The sequence below is a fragment of the Penaeus chinensis genome, chromosome 2, assembly GCF_019202785.1.
Source record: "Penaeus chinensis breed Huanghai No. 1 chromosome 2, ASM1920278v2, whole genome shotgun sequence".
In the NCBI taxonomy this organism is placed as follows: domain Eukaryota; kingdom Metazoa; phylum Arthropoda; class Malacostraca; order Decapoda; family Penaeidae; genus Penaeus; species Penaeus chinensis.
In genome coordinates, this window is record NC_061820.1 from 28,897,017 (window position 1) to 28,917,154 (window position 20,138).

Here is a 20,138-nt window from a genome sequence, read left to right on the forward strand (position 1 = left end):
GACCTTGGCGATGACGTCCGGTCTACCTCCCTTTGATGCTGGCGTTCGGTGATTAATACCATCTGCATGTAATTTTTTTTTTCTCACCGTTCGACTTGTTACTGGGAGCTACAGTTCTTGTACATCAACTGCATTGGTGAAGGGGTTCGCCTCCACCATCTCCCTAATCTGTGCATTTCGATCTTCGGTTATCTTTCTTGGAGCACCGGAACGAGGGCGATCGTTCATATACTTGCGTTAGCAGCGAGATAGATATTCAGGGATTTAAGGGTATTCATTACCATAAAGATTATGAAATAATATATATATAATACTTTCTTTAAATTACCAAATTAGTAGTTCAGGGTTAATAAACAAGCGTTCAGCTTACTGCATGCTCCGGACATCTTGTATGGATGAAGATAATCATTCCATAAACTTATAAAGGGAATATATAAAAACCTTAACTTTGTAAAGTTTAAATATGATATATATACATACATACATACATATATACACACATATATACCTATGTGTATACAGTTTAAAGACATGACCTGACAAACAAGAGAATGAGAAATACGAATGTGACATACAAATTTAGGGAATGAGATACAACGGCTAATAAACAATGCAAAGAGGAAATGTAATGTATGTAACATTACATATGATACATGTTTTTTCTGTAACTCATCAAGTATATACTTGTGCACACATGCATACACACACACACACACACACATGCGGGCACGCGCACACGCAAACACATACGGTGCACACACAATGATAAAGCGTTTGTATATTATCCATACTCATACTGCAGTTTTGCGTTCATGTAATGTTTTATAATACTTCATCAGTTCCATCAGCTGCTACTAGATGGTGCAGCTTCGAGAAGCCCTTGCTAACTTCACAGCGAATTTGCAGATTTTTGTTTGATTTAACTGCTATACATTGATGTTTGAAGTATTAAGTGTTTTCTATATTCAAGAAATATGCAAATATCACTGTTAATTGTTCTGTTCAAATAGAGGCGGAATGCCGTTTTACCTCCATAGGTGTTGCCATTTCGATAAACAATTCAAACCGCAGCCAAATTTAGCTAACTTGAAGACCAGAGCCACATAATTTAACCTTAAATCCAAAACGGATATTCCCTTCTCAGCGACGTATATCTAAACGTTGACCAAATCAACAAACAGTTCAATGACATAGAGGAAGCTTCACTTGAAGTAGGCGGTAAGAACGTCAAGCAAAGCTCCAGCTAGCTCTCGGTAAAAAACAAAGAGCTTATGCAAAAACGTAGGGTCATGAAGGGAACAAAACAGAATTAGCTGAACTAGCAAAGACTATAAATAAAAGATAGAGAGATGTACGGAAATTCAATACTCAAATAATAAAGGAAACAGGTACCAACAGCTAAAAGGAGACTCGGAATAGGGAGAACTCAATTGTATGCAATAAAGAATCCAGACAGAGAAGTGACATATAATAAGAATGGAATCATAACAGTAGTGAAAGACTTTTACAGGGATCTATACAACTCAAATGAACAGCCACGGAGAGAAGAGAAAGTGGTAACTAGAGACATACTTAATATCACAACAAGAAATAAAAAGAGCGCTTAAAGGCATGGAGGGAGGGAAAACACCAGGTGAAGACGGAATTAGTATATACCTTATAATAGATGCAGGGGATATTGCAACAATGAAACTAGCCTATCTTTTTAACAAATATCCTCTCAACTGAAAAACTCCGAAAGCCTTAAGAAATGCACCAATTATTTTGATACACAAAAAAAGGAGATAGAAAAGATCTAAAAAACTGCCGACCCATAAGCCTCCTTTCAATTATAAACTGTTCACAAAATCTTCACAACTCGCATCTCTGACAGTCTGGATTGTAACCAACCTAGAGAACCGGCAAGCTTCCGCAGTGGATTCTGAACAACAGATCACATCCACACGCTCAGCCAAATAAACGAATATAGGAAACCCCTGTGTATGGCATTCATCGATTACGAAATGGCTATTTGAAGACAGGGAGTAGAGGAGGTATATTGTAAAGTAATGGAAGATATATATGCTGATGGGACAGCAACCATCAAGCTCCACATGGAAACCGATAACATAAAAAAAAAAAAAAAAAAAGTGTTAGGGCGATACCATCTCACCAAAACTGTGTACAGCTTGCCTTGAGGAAATATTCAAGAAACTATAATGAAACGGAAAGGGTATCAAAATAGAAGATGAATACCTAAACAATCTAAGATTTGCAAATGACATTGTTATCTTCAGTGAATCTGCAAATAAAATGCAGCTATTAATAAACGATCTGAATAGAGAAAGTCTGAAAGTCAGACTTAGGGTGAACAAGAAACAGACTAAGATCATGTAGATTTCATGTACAAGGCGAAGCGCTAGAGGTAGTAGACAAGTATATATACCTAGGGCAACTTGTATAGGCAAACACACCTAGCAAAGGGGAAATAAAGTAACGCATCAGTCTAGGCTATAACGCCTTCGGCAGACGCAGTAGCATACTTATAGGCTCCTTGCCATTATGTTTAAAAAGAAAATCTTTAATCAGTGTGTTCTCCCGGTTATAACCTTTAGACCAGAATCATGACCTACAACCAAATTACTGGAGAGGAAACTAATAAATACCCAGAGAGGGATGGAAAGGTTGAAGCTGGGAATTAGCCTAAGAGATAAAATGAATGCGACGTGGTTTATGGAACTAACAAAAGTGTACTTACGAGGCATCAAAAAAAGAAAAAAAGAAGGCAATTGGCAGGTCACATATATCGAAGACAGGACAGCAAAAGGACAAAGAAAGTAACGGACTGGGTTATAGATAATATAGTGACAAGATGGCGTGACGAAATTATGAAATTTGGGGGCCAAGACTGGAAACAAAAAACCTAAGACAGACAAAATTGGAAAATATTGGGAGAGGCCTATGTCCTGTAGTGGACTGACTCAGGCTGATGATGATACACACACACACACACATATATATACATACATATATATGTATACATATATGTATATATATGTATACATATACATATATCCATATATACATAAATATATACTATATATACATATACATATATATATATATATCTGTATTTATATATACACACATATATATATATATATATATATATATTATGTATATATATATATAAAAAATATATATATATCTACACACATACACACACACACACACGAGCACATATATATTTGCACACACACACACACACACACATATATATACACACACATATAAATATATGATAAAATAAATATGTGTATACATATACATACATATATATGTATATATATATTCATATACTTATACGTGTATACATATAAATATACATACATACATATATATATATATATATATATATATATATATATAAACAGACACACACACACATATATATATATATTTATATACTTATATGTGTATACATATAATATATATATATACACATAAATATATATATATATATATATATATATATATATAAATATATGGATATGCATATAAACAGACATACACACACATACACACACACACATATATATATATATATATATATGTATATATATAATTATATATATGTTTATATATATGAATATCTATATCTGTATGTATATAAACATATACATTTATATATATACACATAATTATATACATTAGCAATTATATATATATGTTGACGGCCACCGTCAGTAGTTGTCAACTATGGCATTATTGTGTCTACTCACTCCCTACCGACGCCTGGACGAAAGACTGTGAGGAGCAAGCTATTGCTCATGCACCAGCGGCATCACAGGAGTTGCGAGAACCAGGGCGCAAGCGACAACGAACTGCCTCGGGAATCCGGCTCCGTATTTTTCCTCAGGACTGACTCCCAAAGTCTTTTCATCCTATATGTACCACAAAGCAATGGATTGTTTTGTATGTATAGGGTGAACTGCCATGACCTTTGACCATCACGGACTGAACTACAAGGCTGCAGTTATGTATAGGTGAACTCTAATAGCCTTTGACCATAGACGGACTGAAATACAAGGCAGTAGTCGGGTATTACTGTCGTATCTCGGTAAGACTAATTCAAAATTTGCATGTGTGTGTGCGAGCATTCATACCCGGACGCGGTGTGTATTCATATTCATACACACACACACGCATTTAAGTGCGCACATTTGCACACATGTATTTGCAAATTTTGGATTAGGTTTACCTCTATACAATACTGATGCCCGACTGCTGCCGTCAGTCCGTGTGTGGCCTAAGGCTATGGGAGTTCACCCTATACAAAGCAGACTGCTGCCTTGTAGTTTAGTCCGTATATGGTCAAAGGCTATATATGAATAAGTACATATATATGTGTATATAATTATACATACATATATACATACACACACATATATATATATACATATACATAAATATACATATATGTAAATATATATATGTATACACACACACACACACATATATATATACATATATATGTTTATACATATACATATATACACATACATATGCATAGATATATATGTGTGTGTGTGTTTGTTTATATATGTATTAGTTTATGTATGTACATATATATGTATATATTCATATATGCATATATGTAAATATATATATATATGTATATATATATATATTATATATACACACATAAAAAGAAGCATTTATATATACGTATATATACACACCTATATATGTATATGTATATGTATGTATATGTATATATATATATATATATATATATATATATATATATATATATATATAGGTATGTATGTACATACATATATACATGAATATGCATATAAATATATATACATACATAAATACATATGTATATATGTAAATATATATGTATGTACATATATTTGTGTGTGTACTTACATACATACATACATATATATATAATGTATGTATATAAGTACACACACAAAAAACAAAAAATATAGATAAACATAAATATTTACATATATATGCAAGTACATATATATGTACTTATATATATATATATATATATATTTGTGTGTGTACTTATATATATACACACATACGTATATATCTATATATGTATATAAATGTTTTTTCTACACATATATATATATATATATATATATATATGCACACACACACATATATATTTATATATATGTTTGTATACATATAGACACATACATACACATCCACACACACACACACACATATATATATATATACAAACACACATATATGTGTGTGTTTGATATACATATACACGCATACTACACATCCACACACATATACAAACACATATATTCATATATTTAAAATGTATACATATAGAGAGGGACTTTGTTAAAGGATATTTAGAACACCTTTATACATTCGTTATGCAGGAGTAGTAATAGGGTACGATGGCTTAGTCTTTAATTCTGAAGAGTACAAGCAACACAGATATAGAACACACGAGACAAGTCTTGGGTAAGCGCGGAGTGCAGGAAGTTCGCGGTCAGCCCTGCGGGGCGGAAGTGACCTGAGCCCTCCCGCCCTGAAGCCGTAGGCCGGGGGCGGCCTATCTTGACGAGCGCTGGGCACTGACTCTGCTCTGTCTCTGCTCTCTCTGGGTCGGTTGGCTTGGAATGATTTGCGAAGTTCTAGCTTCGCCCGGGCCTTCTAAATTTGGGTCATCCTTGGCCATTTATATATAGCGAGACGCGAGCGTGGGTACGCCACCAGCTTGGGGACGCCAACTGGCTCGGTGGTTCTTTTCTGGACTTCCAGCCACGTGGCAAGAGCAGCCTCGTGGGCCCATACGTGCTTATGTACACGGTATAGAGGGGAGAGAGATGGGGAGAGATAGCAATATCGCGAGACAAGCGTACAGCACAGGCATCATATGAAAGTGGTAAATAATATTGCTATCTCAAAGTGGGTTTTCAGGAAAGTAAAAGAAAAAGCTACAGAGAGGCAATTGATTTTATTTCATTTATTATTTTTTTTAAACTAGAATTTGCATCGGCAATTTCAGCGAGATCTACTTCGAGGGAAGCGGCAAAACATTATCCAATACACCAAAGCATAATGCCAGTGAACATCATGTTTAATTCAGGTACAGCAGTGCATGCATGCACACACACACACACACACACACACACATAAACATCTAATCACACACGTACACCGCTGTAGCTATATTAATGAACAGTTTGTACCGCCAGAGTTGGTCTCGATCCAGTCGAAATAAGCAGACACTTTGGTGTACACTCCGGGTTTCGAGGGTCGGGCGCACTCAAAGCCGTAGCTGACTATCCCCAGCTGCGCCCACCGGCCGTCGCACAGCTGGGTGAAGAGGGGGCCGCCACTGTCTCCCTAGGGGGAGGGGAGGAAGGTTACAGTAAGTCACAGGGCTGAGATATGGAACTTTGGGCCGGATTCAAAAAACTTTTTTCGGGTCCCAACGGTCGGAGCCAAGGAATATCTCCCGAAAATGTAAGGATTATTGTTGATTCTGTAAGCATCATTGAGCTAGAAATAAAAACTCTTAAACAACCGAGTACAAAACATTTTCGGCACTATTCATAGGGTTCTGAGAAAATGGTGTTGATCCTGATAAATATCAGGATCAGAAACTGGTGGATGAGGATATTAAAGACGACCAAATGTATATTTGGAGATAAATAATATAAAAACAGGAGACATTACCGAACATGTGTCCTTGTTTGTGGTGAGGGCGCAGATGACGGAGGTGTCCGAAGGAAGGGTCTCCATCGTTTTACAGTCCTCTGTCGTGATCAAGTCCAGCATCACCTCCTGAAGGATCTCTGGGGTTTCCATTGTATCTGTTGCGAAAATAATAGTGGCCATTGGTGAGGTTATGTGTGCTCCATGGCTCAAGGACAAAAGTGGCTGATCGCTGGCTTTGGGAGTTTGATCCTATGTAGCGAGTGATTAATACAAAAGCATTCTGCGTGTGCTCACCTTATCATTGCTATATTGATGAGATGGAAGGCTATATGCACTCGCCCACTTTGAAAGGTCTCTTATTGTGTGATGGTGGTAGTGTTTCTACATCTAACTTTCTGTTGTGAAACTGTACTTACCATAACTGAGATAGCCCCATCCTGTCGCTACCACTTTGCCTCCGAAGTTATAGTCCTCCTCCTCTCCCAGGCATATTGGTTGAACGTTGGGGTCATTCGCGTAGTCGAGAACTTGGGGAAGCTCAACCAAAGCTATGTCATGCAACTGGAATAGTTCACATCAAATGACAGAAAATTGTTAACTGTGCTTTGATCATTACGATCAGTGTGCATCACCGTATAGAGAAAGAAACTGACTGTGATAAGACTTACGAAAGACGAGGCATCGTAATTATCATGTGTGATGTATCTGACTGCTGTGACTTCTTTTGCAGTTGCAAGATTTATTGATCCGTACTGAACCACCACTGAGGTCGCCGCATCTCTGAAATGTTCGGACAATGATCGGTTGAACTAATTCAGGTGCGAGCCTGAAACATTTCCAGTTATTATGAAGTATAATTGCCTCACATTATATCCTTTTCCCGTCCAGTGTATGTTGTGTATCTGCCCGCTGTTCTGTTTTGGCTTATCATTTCTCACGAACTGCGGGTAAACTGTCATTTACTCCAGGGCTGCTAACTTTTGAAAAGGTTATCCTTGCAGTAATTTTAATAATTACCAGAAATATGTGTAAGGGAAATTTTTCTGTTTTTTATGTGTGTTTCAGGGTAAGAGATATGTTTTGGGATGTAAGACACGGGAAGATTAGTACAGCCGAGGTCATATAAAAAAAAAGCCTCAACCTCACCCATTGTCATCAAAGAAGCAGTGGGCAGCCGACAGGACCCAATTGTTCTTGATAAGAGATCCTCCACACGCACTTCCCCCACTCAGAAATTCAGTCTTGAGCCCGACTTGCCAAGGGAATTCCCCGGACGATGCGTCAGCGCCGCCAACGATCCTCGAGCTGGCAACACTGACAGATGCCACACCGCAATCCTCTGGTAAAAGATGAAGTGAAGCAGTGAGCACTGGTAATTACTGATTCAAGCAAGTGCACCAGTGACTGATTTTACATGGCAAGATATATACGACAAGAAAACCTGTGTCAAGATTATTACCGCAGTATTTCCTTGTCAAAGAACATGTGCTTGAACTTTCTGTTATGACTGTAGTTGAATCTGTGGGTGTTGCAGAGCTATATTCTGTTGAATCTCCTGTGGGTGTTGCAGAGCTTGATTCTGTTGAATCTCCTGTGGGTATTACAAAGCTTGATTCTGTTGAATCTCCTGTGGGTGTTGCAGAGCTTGATTCTGTTGAATCTCCTGTGGGTGTTACAGAGCTAGATTCTGTTGAATCCTCTGTGGGTGTTGCAGAACTTGATTCTGTTGAATCTCCTGTGGGTGTTAAAGAGCTTGATTCTGTTGAATCCCCTGTGGGTGTTGCAGAACTTGATTCTGTTGAATCTCCTGTAGGTGTTGCAGAGCTTGATTCTGTTGAATCTCCTGTCGGTGTTGCAGAGGTTGATTCAGTTGAATCTCCTGTGGGTGCTGCAGAGCTTGTTTCTGTTGAATTCCCTGTGGGTGTTGCAGAACTTGATTCCGTTAAATCTCCTGTTGGTGTCGCAAAGCTTGATTCTGTTGATACTCTTGTGGGTGTTGCAAAGCTTGATTCAGTTGAATCTCCTGTGGGTGTTGCAGAACTTGATTCTGTTGAATTTCTTGTGGGTGTTGCAGAATTTGCCTCTGTTGAATCTCCTGTGGGTGTTGCAGAGCTTAATTCTGTTGAATCCCCTGTGGGTGTTGCAGAACTTGATTCTGTTGAATCCCCTGTGGGTGTTGCAGAACTTGATTCTGTTGAAAATGCTTTTGATAATGCAACGTTTCATTCTACTGAAGATATATTGATATCTATCGATTTACTGATATCTAAACCTGGTCATATTTACGGTATATAAGTATAAGCATATATAGGTTACTTTGAAGATTTCTTTGCAATCGTAAAGAATGTTACTTTACCATAAGATTTAATGGAAAATATATCATCAGTTTTCACTTCTTTAAGTAAAATATTTGGAGCACAAATATATGAATATATAATATGTAATGTAAAAAGATTACAAATGTATGTGGCGGAAGTAAACGTAGTACATTGTTTTTTTTTATGTTCTCATTTCCATTTCACTGCAATCAAGAAGTGCTTTCACTTGTATAAACCTTTCACTAAATCTTATATAAAACTTTTTCTCCCTGGAAACATACACTCCTGTAAAATATCTGACATATACTTTTTATACAAGCTTTTTATACCGCTAATATATAAGGTTCACTAATAACGGACACTTCTTTTGAAAAATAAAAATAAAAAAATAAAAAAGCATACTTACCCAGTAAGGGATAATATGCAAATTTCACGTTTGAATTTGGTCTTTCAAAATGAAGGGAGCAGTCGACCATTGATTACTAATATATCTGCTTGTCAGAGTCATGAATTTGTCCTCATTTCGTACAACTTACAAATGGCGAACTAAATGGGTGGTCACATGGGCGCTTTTTCTACAACCAGTTTGTAACATGTTCCACCACTCGAAGTTCCTCTTTTAGTTATTCCGCGTGACCCTCCTCGCAGGTTATTTTGCCACATGCTGTAGAAATGGTGGCTCAACGATTACGAAAATAACTTATGTGGGTTCGTTCGTCGTTGCAGAAAAACAAATATTAAAAGTGTGTATTATAATATGCTGCAAAAACTTTCTTTGGAGGAAAAATACAGGCAGGCTTCATGGAGGAACTCGGAAGGCAAAGGCAATGATATCGTCACGGTTACTCACAAATGAATTTCCGTGTGAAAATAATTAGTAAAATTAATGAATATAGAGATATAAATCACAATATCTCTTTTTGAAGAATCAAATTAATTGAAATATATTTGATTATCATCATTTGTGCAGTTGAGTATTTTTCCTTAGCGAACTCTTCCCTGTCATTCCTGCTTCGACGATTCCGAACGATGCACATCGTCTGCTTTTACATCCGGCCAAAGGGGTTATGCCGACGCGAAAGTTGAGGGAAGTGGAAAAGTGGAAGTTACCGCCGACTTTCCCCTCCAATCCCCTGATCAGGAGGAGGTGGGGGTGGGGGGGTGGGAGGCTTAGGAAACGGGGATTGAGGCCCGATGTATGGGATCACCCCTACCTTGGGCCTCAGCTTTTTCTTCTGTTCTTCATCCCCGTCTTATGTCTTCTTATCCTAACTGATAACTCATTTTTACTCTTTTCGCTGCAATACTGTATCGTAATGCTATATGACCTTTGGTATGGCACATTTATTTGTTTTAATCATGAACCGTTCTGAGAATCAAAAAAAACAAACAAAAAAACTTCCTTACTAGGGGCTTCGCCCCAACCATCACCTTATCGCTGTATTTTGAATACGCCGCTAATGACCTTAGATTTGAAGGAGAAGAAAATGTTCAATAAATAAACACTCGTGCGAAAACCCCTCTAGTAAGGCACAGAAGGTACTCCGGTGTAACAACCCAATGTATCCCCCCCGCCTAGGTTAGGCTAGGACGTTTTATGCCCAGGGTAAAAGTTGGGCTAAGGCAGTTTATAGCCCCAGGTAAAAAGGCTAAGCCTGAAAATGCCACATCTCTTGACCATGTAACAAGCTTATTACTAAATTGCCAGAAGGTTATACCTGGCGTTGGTCTCAAACTGCAAATATTTTTTTTGTGTGTGTACTGTGCTTAGAATTTTACAGGCTACAATATTAAACTTAAACTTGATATATTTAATCACAGGCCTAACTTGTGGGGGCATTATTGTTACTGTTATTAATAATATCATCTTCATCGTTAATATGCACCTTCATTTCGAAACAATAGCAATAATCTTACCAAGTCAGTAGTATTGCTAAAGTCCTGTCCAGACGAGTGGGCCTGATTGCCGGCCATGCTCATTAACGGGCACATTTGACGGGCATACTTCAAATTGCCCGAGCGCCCGATGAACGAAATTACCAAGCGGTGTCTGGTGGTTCGAGCTTTTGCTGTTCAACTGTTTCGCATGTTTGTATTTTTTCATATTATATGGCACCACCTTTGCTAGTAACATATAATAAGTGCTCATTCTTAAATCTTTTCTGAAATCTTCTTGCTCATGCCCATGTTGGTAGTTCCAGAAGTATTGTTGTGTGGCTTTCATCAACATATTTCATGGAGTCAATCTTTGGGCCATATTCTCTTCTTTTCCTTTATGCACAAAGCAAATATCATGCTATACAATGTTTTCTTGGTAATGCTAGGCCCCTTGCTTATCACATGCTACTAGCATCATCGGGCGCACCCTAATTTAGCCGCCATCGCGCTGCCCGGCGAAGACGCCCGCTCGTTTTATTTTGGTCGGTAACAACAAGTGGACATTTAAACAACATTCAAAACCAGATTGAAGTGTTCAATTATGTTTTGCAAATGTAAGGCTCATTAAAGCTGATTGTTTCCGTCTGTTATTTGAATTGTTATTATTTGGATAAATGAACTTTATATGATTAGGGAGGCTAGGTCGTGACGTCGTCTTTCTATCAAATATAAGGTTCATTAAAGCAGGATCTTGCATCTCTATTTGTATTGCAATTATTTTTTGGACGAAGGAACTTTATTTATTTAACTAAGACTATCATTAATTACCTATGAACTTATTATTTTTTTTTTTTTCTGAAATGATAACTAACGTTTTACAACCGAACTTTTAAGCACTCTTGTCAACGGGATACAATTTTTTGTTTATGAAATAAAATGCTATGTCTACACACTTTTTGGTTTTGGTATGTCTCCAGTCAGATACTGCCTCTGTAAATCAAGATGTTGACATGGGATATGAAGTTGTTTGCATTTCCATCTTCTTGAAAATGTTATGAGATGTGTTTGTTCAGTTCTAAGTGATCTCCCTTTTTTTATTTAGAAAAAATCAATACACTAAATCGATACTATTGGTCATTTCTTGATAAGAATGAGAACAGAGAAATCAATCTTTATGAAACGCACCTGTATAACCTCGTAGAATTTTACCAAATTAAAATTTGAGATAAAAAAACTTAAACTGATATTATTTCCCGGTAGTTCTTTATAACAACCATATAACACTTTTACAAGCACTTATATTACTCGCAAGAAGAAATAAAAAAATCTAAAGTATATCATCCATCATCCATATTCCTCTTGTCAGAAGAACATATCTCCGTAACAAAAGTAGACAGTGGATATCACATACAAGTTAGGATTTATATAAAAAAAAAGTTTTGTTACTAATAATAGCATGGGTATATTTTGGCCTAGGGATGTAGATCTAGAGTTTAGAGTAGCCTACATTATACCTCAAAATGTAGCGACAGATCATGGTTTTCTCAGGCTGAGGAGGTAAGAAAAATAAGCACGAATTAGATAAAAGTTTTAACAACCAGAAATCTGCAACGGATCTTAACAGACGAAGACGAAGCATGAATTAGTTCTGAAGTATGTATGTGCATGTGTGTTTGAGTGTGTGTATAACCAAAGGATAGCAAGAGGAAATATGTAAGGGAAAGAAGAAAGCTTTCATTTCTACAGCTACAACCAATTAAGCTAAGGGCCTCATGATCACGGTTACACTCGTAGCAATATATAATTCTAAAGAAAATCTTCGATGACGTCGCTCAGAGATATTGATGGTTGATGAGGAGAGAGAGAGAGAGAGAGAGAGAGAGAGAGAGAGAGAGAGAGAGAGAGAGAGAGAGAGAGAGAGAGAGAGAGAGAGAGATGCTTGGTTGTAAATCTGCACACACAGTAAATACAGTTGACACATAAAACGAAATAATGGTCGCGACACAAAAAACAGAGGCAACGTAATTACATATGAACACAAACTTAACTTAAACACAATGATTCACAAACACGTACAGACACAAAACACACATGCCTCGTTATAGCTAAATTAATCAATAGTTTGTACCGCCAGAGTTGGTCTCGATCCAGTCGAAATAAGCAGACACTTTGGTGTACACTCCGGGTTTCGAGGGTCGGGCGCACTCAAAGCCGTAGCTGACTATCCCTAGCTGCGCCCACCGGCCGTCGCACAGCTGGGTGAAGAGGGGGCCGCCACTGTCTCCCTAGGGGGAGGGGAGGAAGGTTACAGTAAGTCACAGGGCTGAGATATGGAACTTTGGGCCGGATTCAAAAAACTTTTTTCGGGTCCCAACGGTCGGAGCCAAGGAATATCTCCCGAAAATGTAAGGATTATTGTTGATTCTGGAAGCATCATTGAGCTAGAAATAAAAACTCTTAAACAACCGAGTACAAAACATTTTCGGCACTATTCATAGGGTTCTGAGAAAATGGTGTTGATCCTGATAAATATCAGGATCAGAAACTGGTGGATGAGGATATTAAAGACGACCAAATGTATATTTGGAGATAAATAATATAAAAACAGGAGACATTACCGAACATGTGTCCTTGTTTGTGGTGAGGGCGCAGATGACGGAGGTGTCCGAAGGAAGGGTCTCCATCGTTTTACAGTCCTCTGTCGTGATCAAGTCCAGCATCACCTCCTGAAGGATCTCTGGGGTTTCCATCGTATCTGTTGCGAAAATAATAGTGGCCATTGGTGAGGTTATGTGTGCTCTATGGCTCAAGGACAAAAGTGGCTGAGCGCTGGCTTTGGGAGTTTGATCCTATGTGGCGAGTGATTAATACACAAGTATTTTGCGTGTGCTCACCTTATTATTGCTATATTGATGAGATGGAAGGTTATATGCACTCGCCCACTTTGAAAGGTCTCTTATTGTGTGATGGTGGTAGTGGTGTTTCTACATCTAACTTTCTGTTGTGAAACTGTACTTACCATAACTGAGATAGCCCCATCCTGTCGCTACCACTTTGCCTCCGAAGTTATAGTCCTCCTCCTCTCCCAGGCATATTGGTTGAACGTTGGGGTCATTCGCGTAGTCGAGAACTTGGGGAAGCTCAACCAAAGCGATGTCATGCAACTGGGATAGTTCACATCAAATGAAAGAAAATTGTTAACTGTACATGGACCATTACCATCAGTGTGCGTCACCTTATGGAGAAAGAAACTGACTATAACGTGACTTACGGCAGACGAGGCATCGTAATTCTCATGTGTAATATATCTGACTGCTGGTACTTCTTTTGCAGTTGCAAGATTTATTGATCCGTACTGAACCACCACTGAGGTCGCCGCATCTCTGAAATGTTTGGACTATGATCGGTTGAACTATTTCAGGTACCAGCCTGAAACATTTCCAGTTATCATGAAGTATGATTGCCTCACATTATATCCTTTTCCCGTCCAGTGTGTGTTGTGTGCCTGCCCGCTGCTCTGTTTTGGCTTGTCATTTCTCACGAACTGCGGTTAAACTGTCATTTACTCCAGGGTTGCTAACTTCTGAAAACATTGCGCTTGCAGTAATCTCTTATTCACAACCAGAAATATGGATAAAAGAAACTTTCATGTCTTTTTCTGTATTTCACAAAAATGCCTCAACCTCACCCATTATTATCAAAGAAGCAGTGGGCAGCCGACAGGACCCAATTGCTCTTGATAAGAGATCCCCCACACGCATTTCCCTCACTCAGAAATTCGATCTTGAGTCCGACTTGCCAAGGGAATTCCCCGGACGATGCGTCAGCGCCGCCAACGATCCTCGAGCTGGCAACATTGACAGGTGCCACACCGCAGTCCTCTGGTAAGATGTCGAAGAATTAGTAAACACTGGTTCAAACTATTGTCCCGATGATTAATGGTATATTTCAGGGTCTATATGACAAGAAAACCTGTGCTGAGATTATTACCGTAATATGTTCTTGTCAAGAAACATGAGCTTGAGCTTTCTGTCATGGTTGTTGTAGTTACTGATGAATTTTCTATAAATATTACAGAGCTTGAATCTGTTGAAATTTCTGTAGATGTTTGAAGGGATGAAGGTTCTGTAGAGGTTGGCGCAGGCGTTGCCGAGGTTGCAGTTGTAGTAGATGTAGGCTCAGCAAAGGCTGTTGCTACTGTAGACGTTTTTATAGGTGCTACAGATGTTACTGGTGATATAGCGGTTGTAGGTATTGTAGACGTTATCGGAGGTGCTGTTGTAGATACCACAGGTGGAGGCGCTGTAGTTGTTGGAATCGCCATTGAAATTGTAAGTACTGCAGGGGAGGTTCTCGGTGTTGCAGCAGTTGATACTTCTGCCGTTGAAGTTGTGATGAAACATATACGCTTTTCCATATATATACAAACATATATATGTATATATATATATATATTTTGTACATATATATTTACGTATATATATTATATATATATATTATATACATATATATATGTATCTTCTATATATGTCTATATATATAAACGTATTTTTACATATTTATTCATATATACATATATATCTATGTATATATATTATCTATTTATTTATGTACACATATGATGTATATACATATATATGTACATATGAGTGAATACACCGTATGTATAATATATATACACCCACATGTATCTCTATAAATATATATTTATATTTATATGTATATAGATATATACATACATATATATGAATAAATATTCTGTATATGTGAATTATGTATGTATATATACATGTTTATATATACATATATAAGCGTATATCTGCATCCCCTTATGTATAAATGTCCTTGAGCACATATATGCATCTTCTGTCGTACGTTATGGATGTGCATGTCCTGAATTGTGCGTATATTTCTTCCTTGCTGTTTATGATTGTCCATTTACAGCATACGCAACCGACTCGCACACAACAGAACTTTTGCATTTTAATAGGTGGCCGGACCAAAAAAAGAACTAAGTATCACGACTATTTTATTGAAAGTTAAAAAGCCAATTACACATGAATTACCTTTGAATCTAATCATAACGAAAAACACAAAATTTCGTATTCACTCTTTTCAACTCAGCGCAGCGCGAAACGGTGAAGCGCAATTTGGAAACAATTTGGAAAAAGGATTTTTTTTTAAGATCATAGAGACAGTTGAGTAAGAAAACTGTCAACGGTAACCAGCGGGTCGTATGGAGCCTCATACATACTATATATATTATATATATACATACATATATATAAGTATGCATACACACATATGTGTATATATATGTATATATACCCATATACACACGCAAACAGACACACAGATATACATGTCTATATATTTTTATGTATGTATATATATATATATATATATATATATATATATATATATATATATAAGCAAAGTGTATATATATACATATACATACAAACACTGTTCAGTCACCACAAGCCCCCACCCCCAATAAATATAAAAATAAATAGATAATACACAAAGAAACAGCTGACTGAAATGCTGATTCTGAAACAAAGAGTTCAGGACGTCTTGGTTACCGGTTTTGTCTTATCTACTTCAGTGTGTAAGCACATTAACAAGAAGTAAATATATGCAAATATATTGAGCAGATTCAAATCTTCTGAAAGAACACGGACTAAATTGATAATGAGAAAAAGCCGAAAATCGTCACGAATGCAAGACACAAGCTTCGTGCAATTCTGGTGCATCAAAAATCCCAATCTGAACGTGCAGACAGTGAACGGGGGATTGATGGTAAAGTGTGAGTTGGCGGTCAAGATAGCCCAGTTTGTTGCTTGTTGGTGACTTTGTATATATACATACATATATATGAATGTATACTGCAGATATATATAATGTAACTATGGACCATGGACCATGGTTAAAAACCGTTTTAGTATGTGCATGATGTATCACTAAGGTGATGGTTTAGTATATATATATATATATATATATATATATATATATATATATATTTATGTACAACGTGGCACATCAAAATTTCAAAAGTAATCAGCAAGTCGTACCACCAGAGTTGGTCTCAATCCAGTCGAAATAAGCAGACACTTTGGTGTACACTCCGGGTTTCGAGGGTCGGGCGCACTCAAAGCCGTAGCTGACTATCCCCAGCTGCGCCCATCGGCCGTCGCACAGCTGGGTGAAGAGGGGGCCGCCGCTATCACCCTAGAGGGGAGGGTGGAAGAAGGGATACACTGCGTTACGGTATATCTCCAGGCTGAGGTAAAGAATTAAGGACAAGACTCAACATGCTCTAAGAAGGCCCCAACAGTCGGATCTGACGAAAATATTGAATATTGAAATATTGATCGCTGTATTCGTGAAGTATCTGCTACTTCAGGAACTTGAAACAATCATGAATACAGCACTTATGAGTATCTATATGCGTATATATATGTGTGTGTGTGTGTGTTTGCTGTGTGTGTGTGCATGCATCTGATGTATATATGCACATATATACATATATATTATATACACACATGTATATGTATATACACACATATGTATATGTATATGTATATACACATGTATGTATATGTATATGTATATACACATATATGTATAGGTATATGTATATACACATATGTATATGTATATACACATATATGTATATGTATATGTATATACACATATATGTATATATATACACATACTCTATACACAAACACATACATACATATATATGTGTATGTATATATATACACATACCGACACACACGCACACACATATATATTTACAGTATGAATGTATATATATATATATATATATATTTATAAATATATATACACATGCATATATGTATGTTCATATATTTATAACACACACACTATGTACTATATATCTATATATGTATAGAGAGATATATGTTTCCCCCCGCCTCTCTCTCTCTCTCTATCTATCTATCTATATATATATATCAATACATAAATATACACACATGTATATCTAAATTTATATATGTATATATATGTATATGTATACATGTACACACACACACACACACACACACACACACACACACACACACACACACACACATGTGTGTATCTATATATGTGGATATAGATGCTTCCAGTGTTAAAGGCTTGAATTTTAGGGTACATTTATCCAGGCTTGTCTCTAAACAGTGCCATTCTCGCGTATAAGTCCAACCGAGAGAGGCACAACCTTCCTTTAAACGCTTTTAGACTAAAGGATGCTGGAAAACCTGTCAGCAAAAAAGAGAGCATTGGAGCTTACCGAACACGTGTCCTTGCTAGGAGTGAGAGCACAGATAACGGAGGTGTCCGAAGGAAGGTCCTCCATCGTCTTACACTGCTCTGTCGTGATCAGGTCCAGCATCACTTCCTGGAGGATCTCTGGGTCTTCCTTTGTGTCTATAAGAATAGTGAATCCCCCAATAAATATATAAAATCTAGATATAAAAAACATATTTTGTTCATTCTGAAGGGATGTGGTCTGTATAGGACAAAATTCATTCTTTTCACCTATATACTCGTCTCTTATGGTTATATAGAAAAAATTCGCCTTACCAAAACTGAGATAGCCCCATCCTGTCGCTACCACTTTGCCTCCGAAGTTATAGTCCTCCTCCTCTCCCAGGCATATTGGTTGAACGTTGGGGTCGTTCGCGTAGTCGAGAGCTTGGGGAAGCTCAACCAGAGCAATGTCATGCAGCTGGAACAGATCACATCAAGTGACAGCAAATTGTTAACTACACATTGATTATTACCATCAGTGTGCATCACCTTATGGAGAAAGAAACTGACTGTGATATGACTTACGAAAGACGAGGCATCGTAATTCTCATGTGTAATGTATCTCACTGCTGTGACTTCTTTTGCAGTTGCAAGATTTATTGATCCGTACTGAACCACCACTGAGGTCGCCGCATCTCTGAAATGTTCGGACAATGATCGGTTGAACTAATTCCTGAAACATTTCCAGTTATTAATTCTGAAACAGTCGGGCTTTGGTAAGTTGAAATGTAATAAATATCATCACATAAGCAGTCAGTTGAAAACGCGCTCGTGCACGCATACGCTCACACTCTTACACACACACATACACACAGCCTCACCCATTGTCATCAAAGAAGCAGTGGGCAGCCGACAGGACCCAATTATCCTTGATAAGAGATCCCCCACACGCACTCCCCCCACTCGGAAATTCGGTAGCGAGTCCGACTTGCCAAGGGAATTCCCCGGACGATGCGTCTGCGCCGCCAACGATCCTCGAGTCGGCAACACTGACAGTTGCCACGCCGCAGTCCTCTGGTAAGATTTGAAGTGTATATTTAATTCGGTTTACCTGCTTCTCATGTCATTACTAGTGCATTTATAACAATAAATGATGCATGGCAGAATTTATCTGAAAAAGAAAAGAAAAAGAAAGAAAGAAAGAATACATATAAACATATATTCACACACATATATATCGGAAATATTCTACACATTCAAAATATTACCGCAATATTTTCTTGTTACGGAACATGCCGTCGCTTCTGTTGAATTTGTAGGAAGTATAGATGTTGGAGGTGGAGTTGTTGGAGGTAGAGTTGTTGAAGGTGGAGTTGTTGGAGGTATAGTTGTTGAAGGTGGAGTTGTTGGAGGTATAGTTGTTGAAGGTGGAGTTGTTGAAGGTGGAGTTGTTGGAGGTGGAGTTGTTGGAGGTGGAGTTGTTGGGGGTGGAGTTGTTGGAGGCGGAGTTGTTGGGGGTGGAGTTGTTAACGGTGAAGCTGTAGCAGGTGGCGTTGTTAAAGGTGGGTTTGTAGCAGGTGGAGATGTAGGAGGTGGAGTTGTGGGAGATGCAGTTGGCTTGATAGTAGGTTCAGGCTCAAGAGATGGCAAAGGTGGGACGGTGCTACCGCTGTTTTCAAATTCCACAACAATAATTTGAATTGCATCCTCAAGAACTGCTAGTTCTTGCCGAGCCACCTCAGTGACATTTTGAGCCGTTTGCTTAGCACTTCCAACACTGCCCAACAACGCTGGTACATCGAGTCCTGATGCACCTGCAGCAACTTCTGCAGTGAATACAACAAGTCTGCTTCTGAGAGCTGCCAGTTCGCTTGATAGGGAGTTAATTCTCTGGACGTCCCTGCTTAACATAATGCTGCCCAAGTTAGTTAGTGCAGTGAACAATTCCTGCAGCAGACTGAGATTTCTGCGTCTACGGCGTCT

At 37.9% G+C, this 20,138-nt stretch overlaps 1 protein-coding gene across 4 annotated transcripts in view; it reads right to left on the bottom strand.

Moving 5' to 3' along the window:
- Positions 1-5,423: 5,423 nt before the first annotated feature.
- Positions 5,424-20,138, bottom strand: part of LOC125031533 (mucin-5AC-like) — a 31,189-nt gene continuing 16,474 nt past the window's right edge. The window contains exons 13-30 of one of the 4 annotated variants that reach the window (XM_047622423.1): positions 19,424-20,138; positions 19,037-19,229; positions 18,741-18,852; positions 18,489-18,633; positions 18,196-18,332; positions 16,964-17,120; positions 14,880-15,263; positions 14,578-14,770; positions 14,161-14,272; positions 13,909-14,053; positions 13,508-13,644; positions 13,018-13,174; positions 8,153-8,884; positions 7,840-8,032; positions 7,362-7,473; positions 7,110-7,254; positions 6,712-6,848; positions 5,424-6,378 (exon numbers count right to left, since the gene is read on the bottom strand). The exon at positions 19,424-20,138 is cut by the window's right edge and continues 125 nt beyond it. In XM_047622423.1, the coding sequence (XP_047478379.1) occupies positions 6,199-6,378; positions 6,712-6,848; positions 7,110-7,254; positions 7,362-7,473; positions 7,840-8,032; positions 8,153-8,884; positions 13,018-13,174; positions 13,508-13,644; positions 13,909-14,053; positions 14,161-14,272; positions 14,578-14,770; positions 14,880-15,263; positions 16,964-17,120; positions 18,196-18,332; positions 18,489-18,633; positions 18,741-18,852; positions 19,037-19,229; positions 19,424-20,138 (4,086 nt within the window). In that variant the 3' untranslated portion in view covers positions 5,424-6,198. Of the gene's footprint in view, positions 6,379-6,711; positions 6,849-7,109; positions 7,255-7,361; positions 7,474-7,839; positions 8,033-8,152; positions 8,885-13,017; positions 13,175-13,507; positions 13,645-13,908; positions 14,054-14,160; positions 14,273-14,577; positions 14,771-14,879; positions 15,267-16,963; positions 17,121-18,195; positions 18,333-18,488; positions 18,634-18,740; positions 18,853-19,036; positions 19,230-19,423 lie in introns of all 4 variants that reach the window. The other 3 variants (XM_047622415.1, XM_047622430.1, XM_047622437.1) reach the window with 3 other exon arrangements.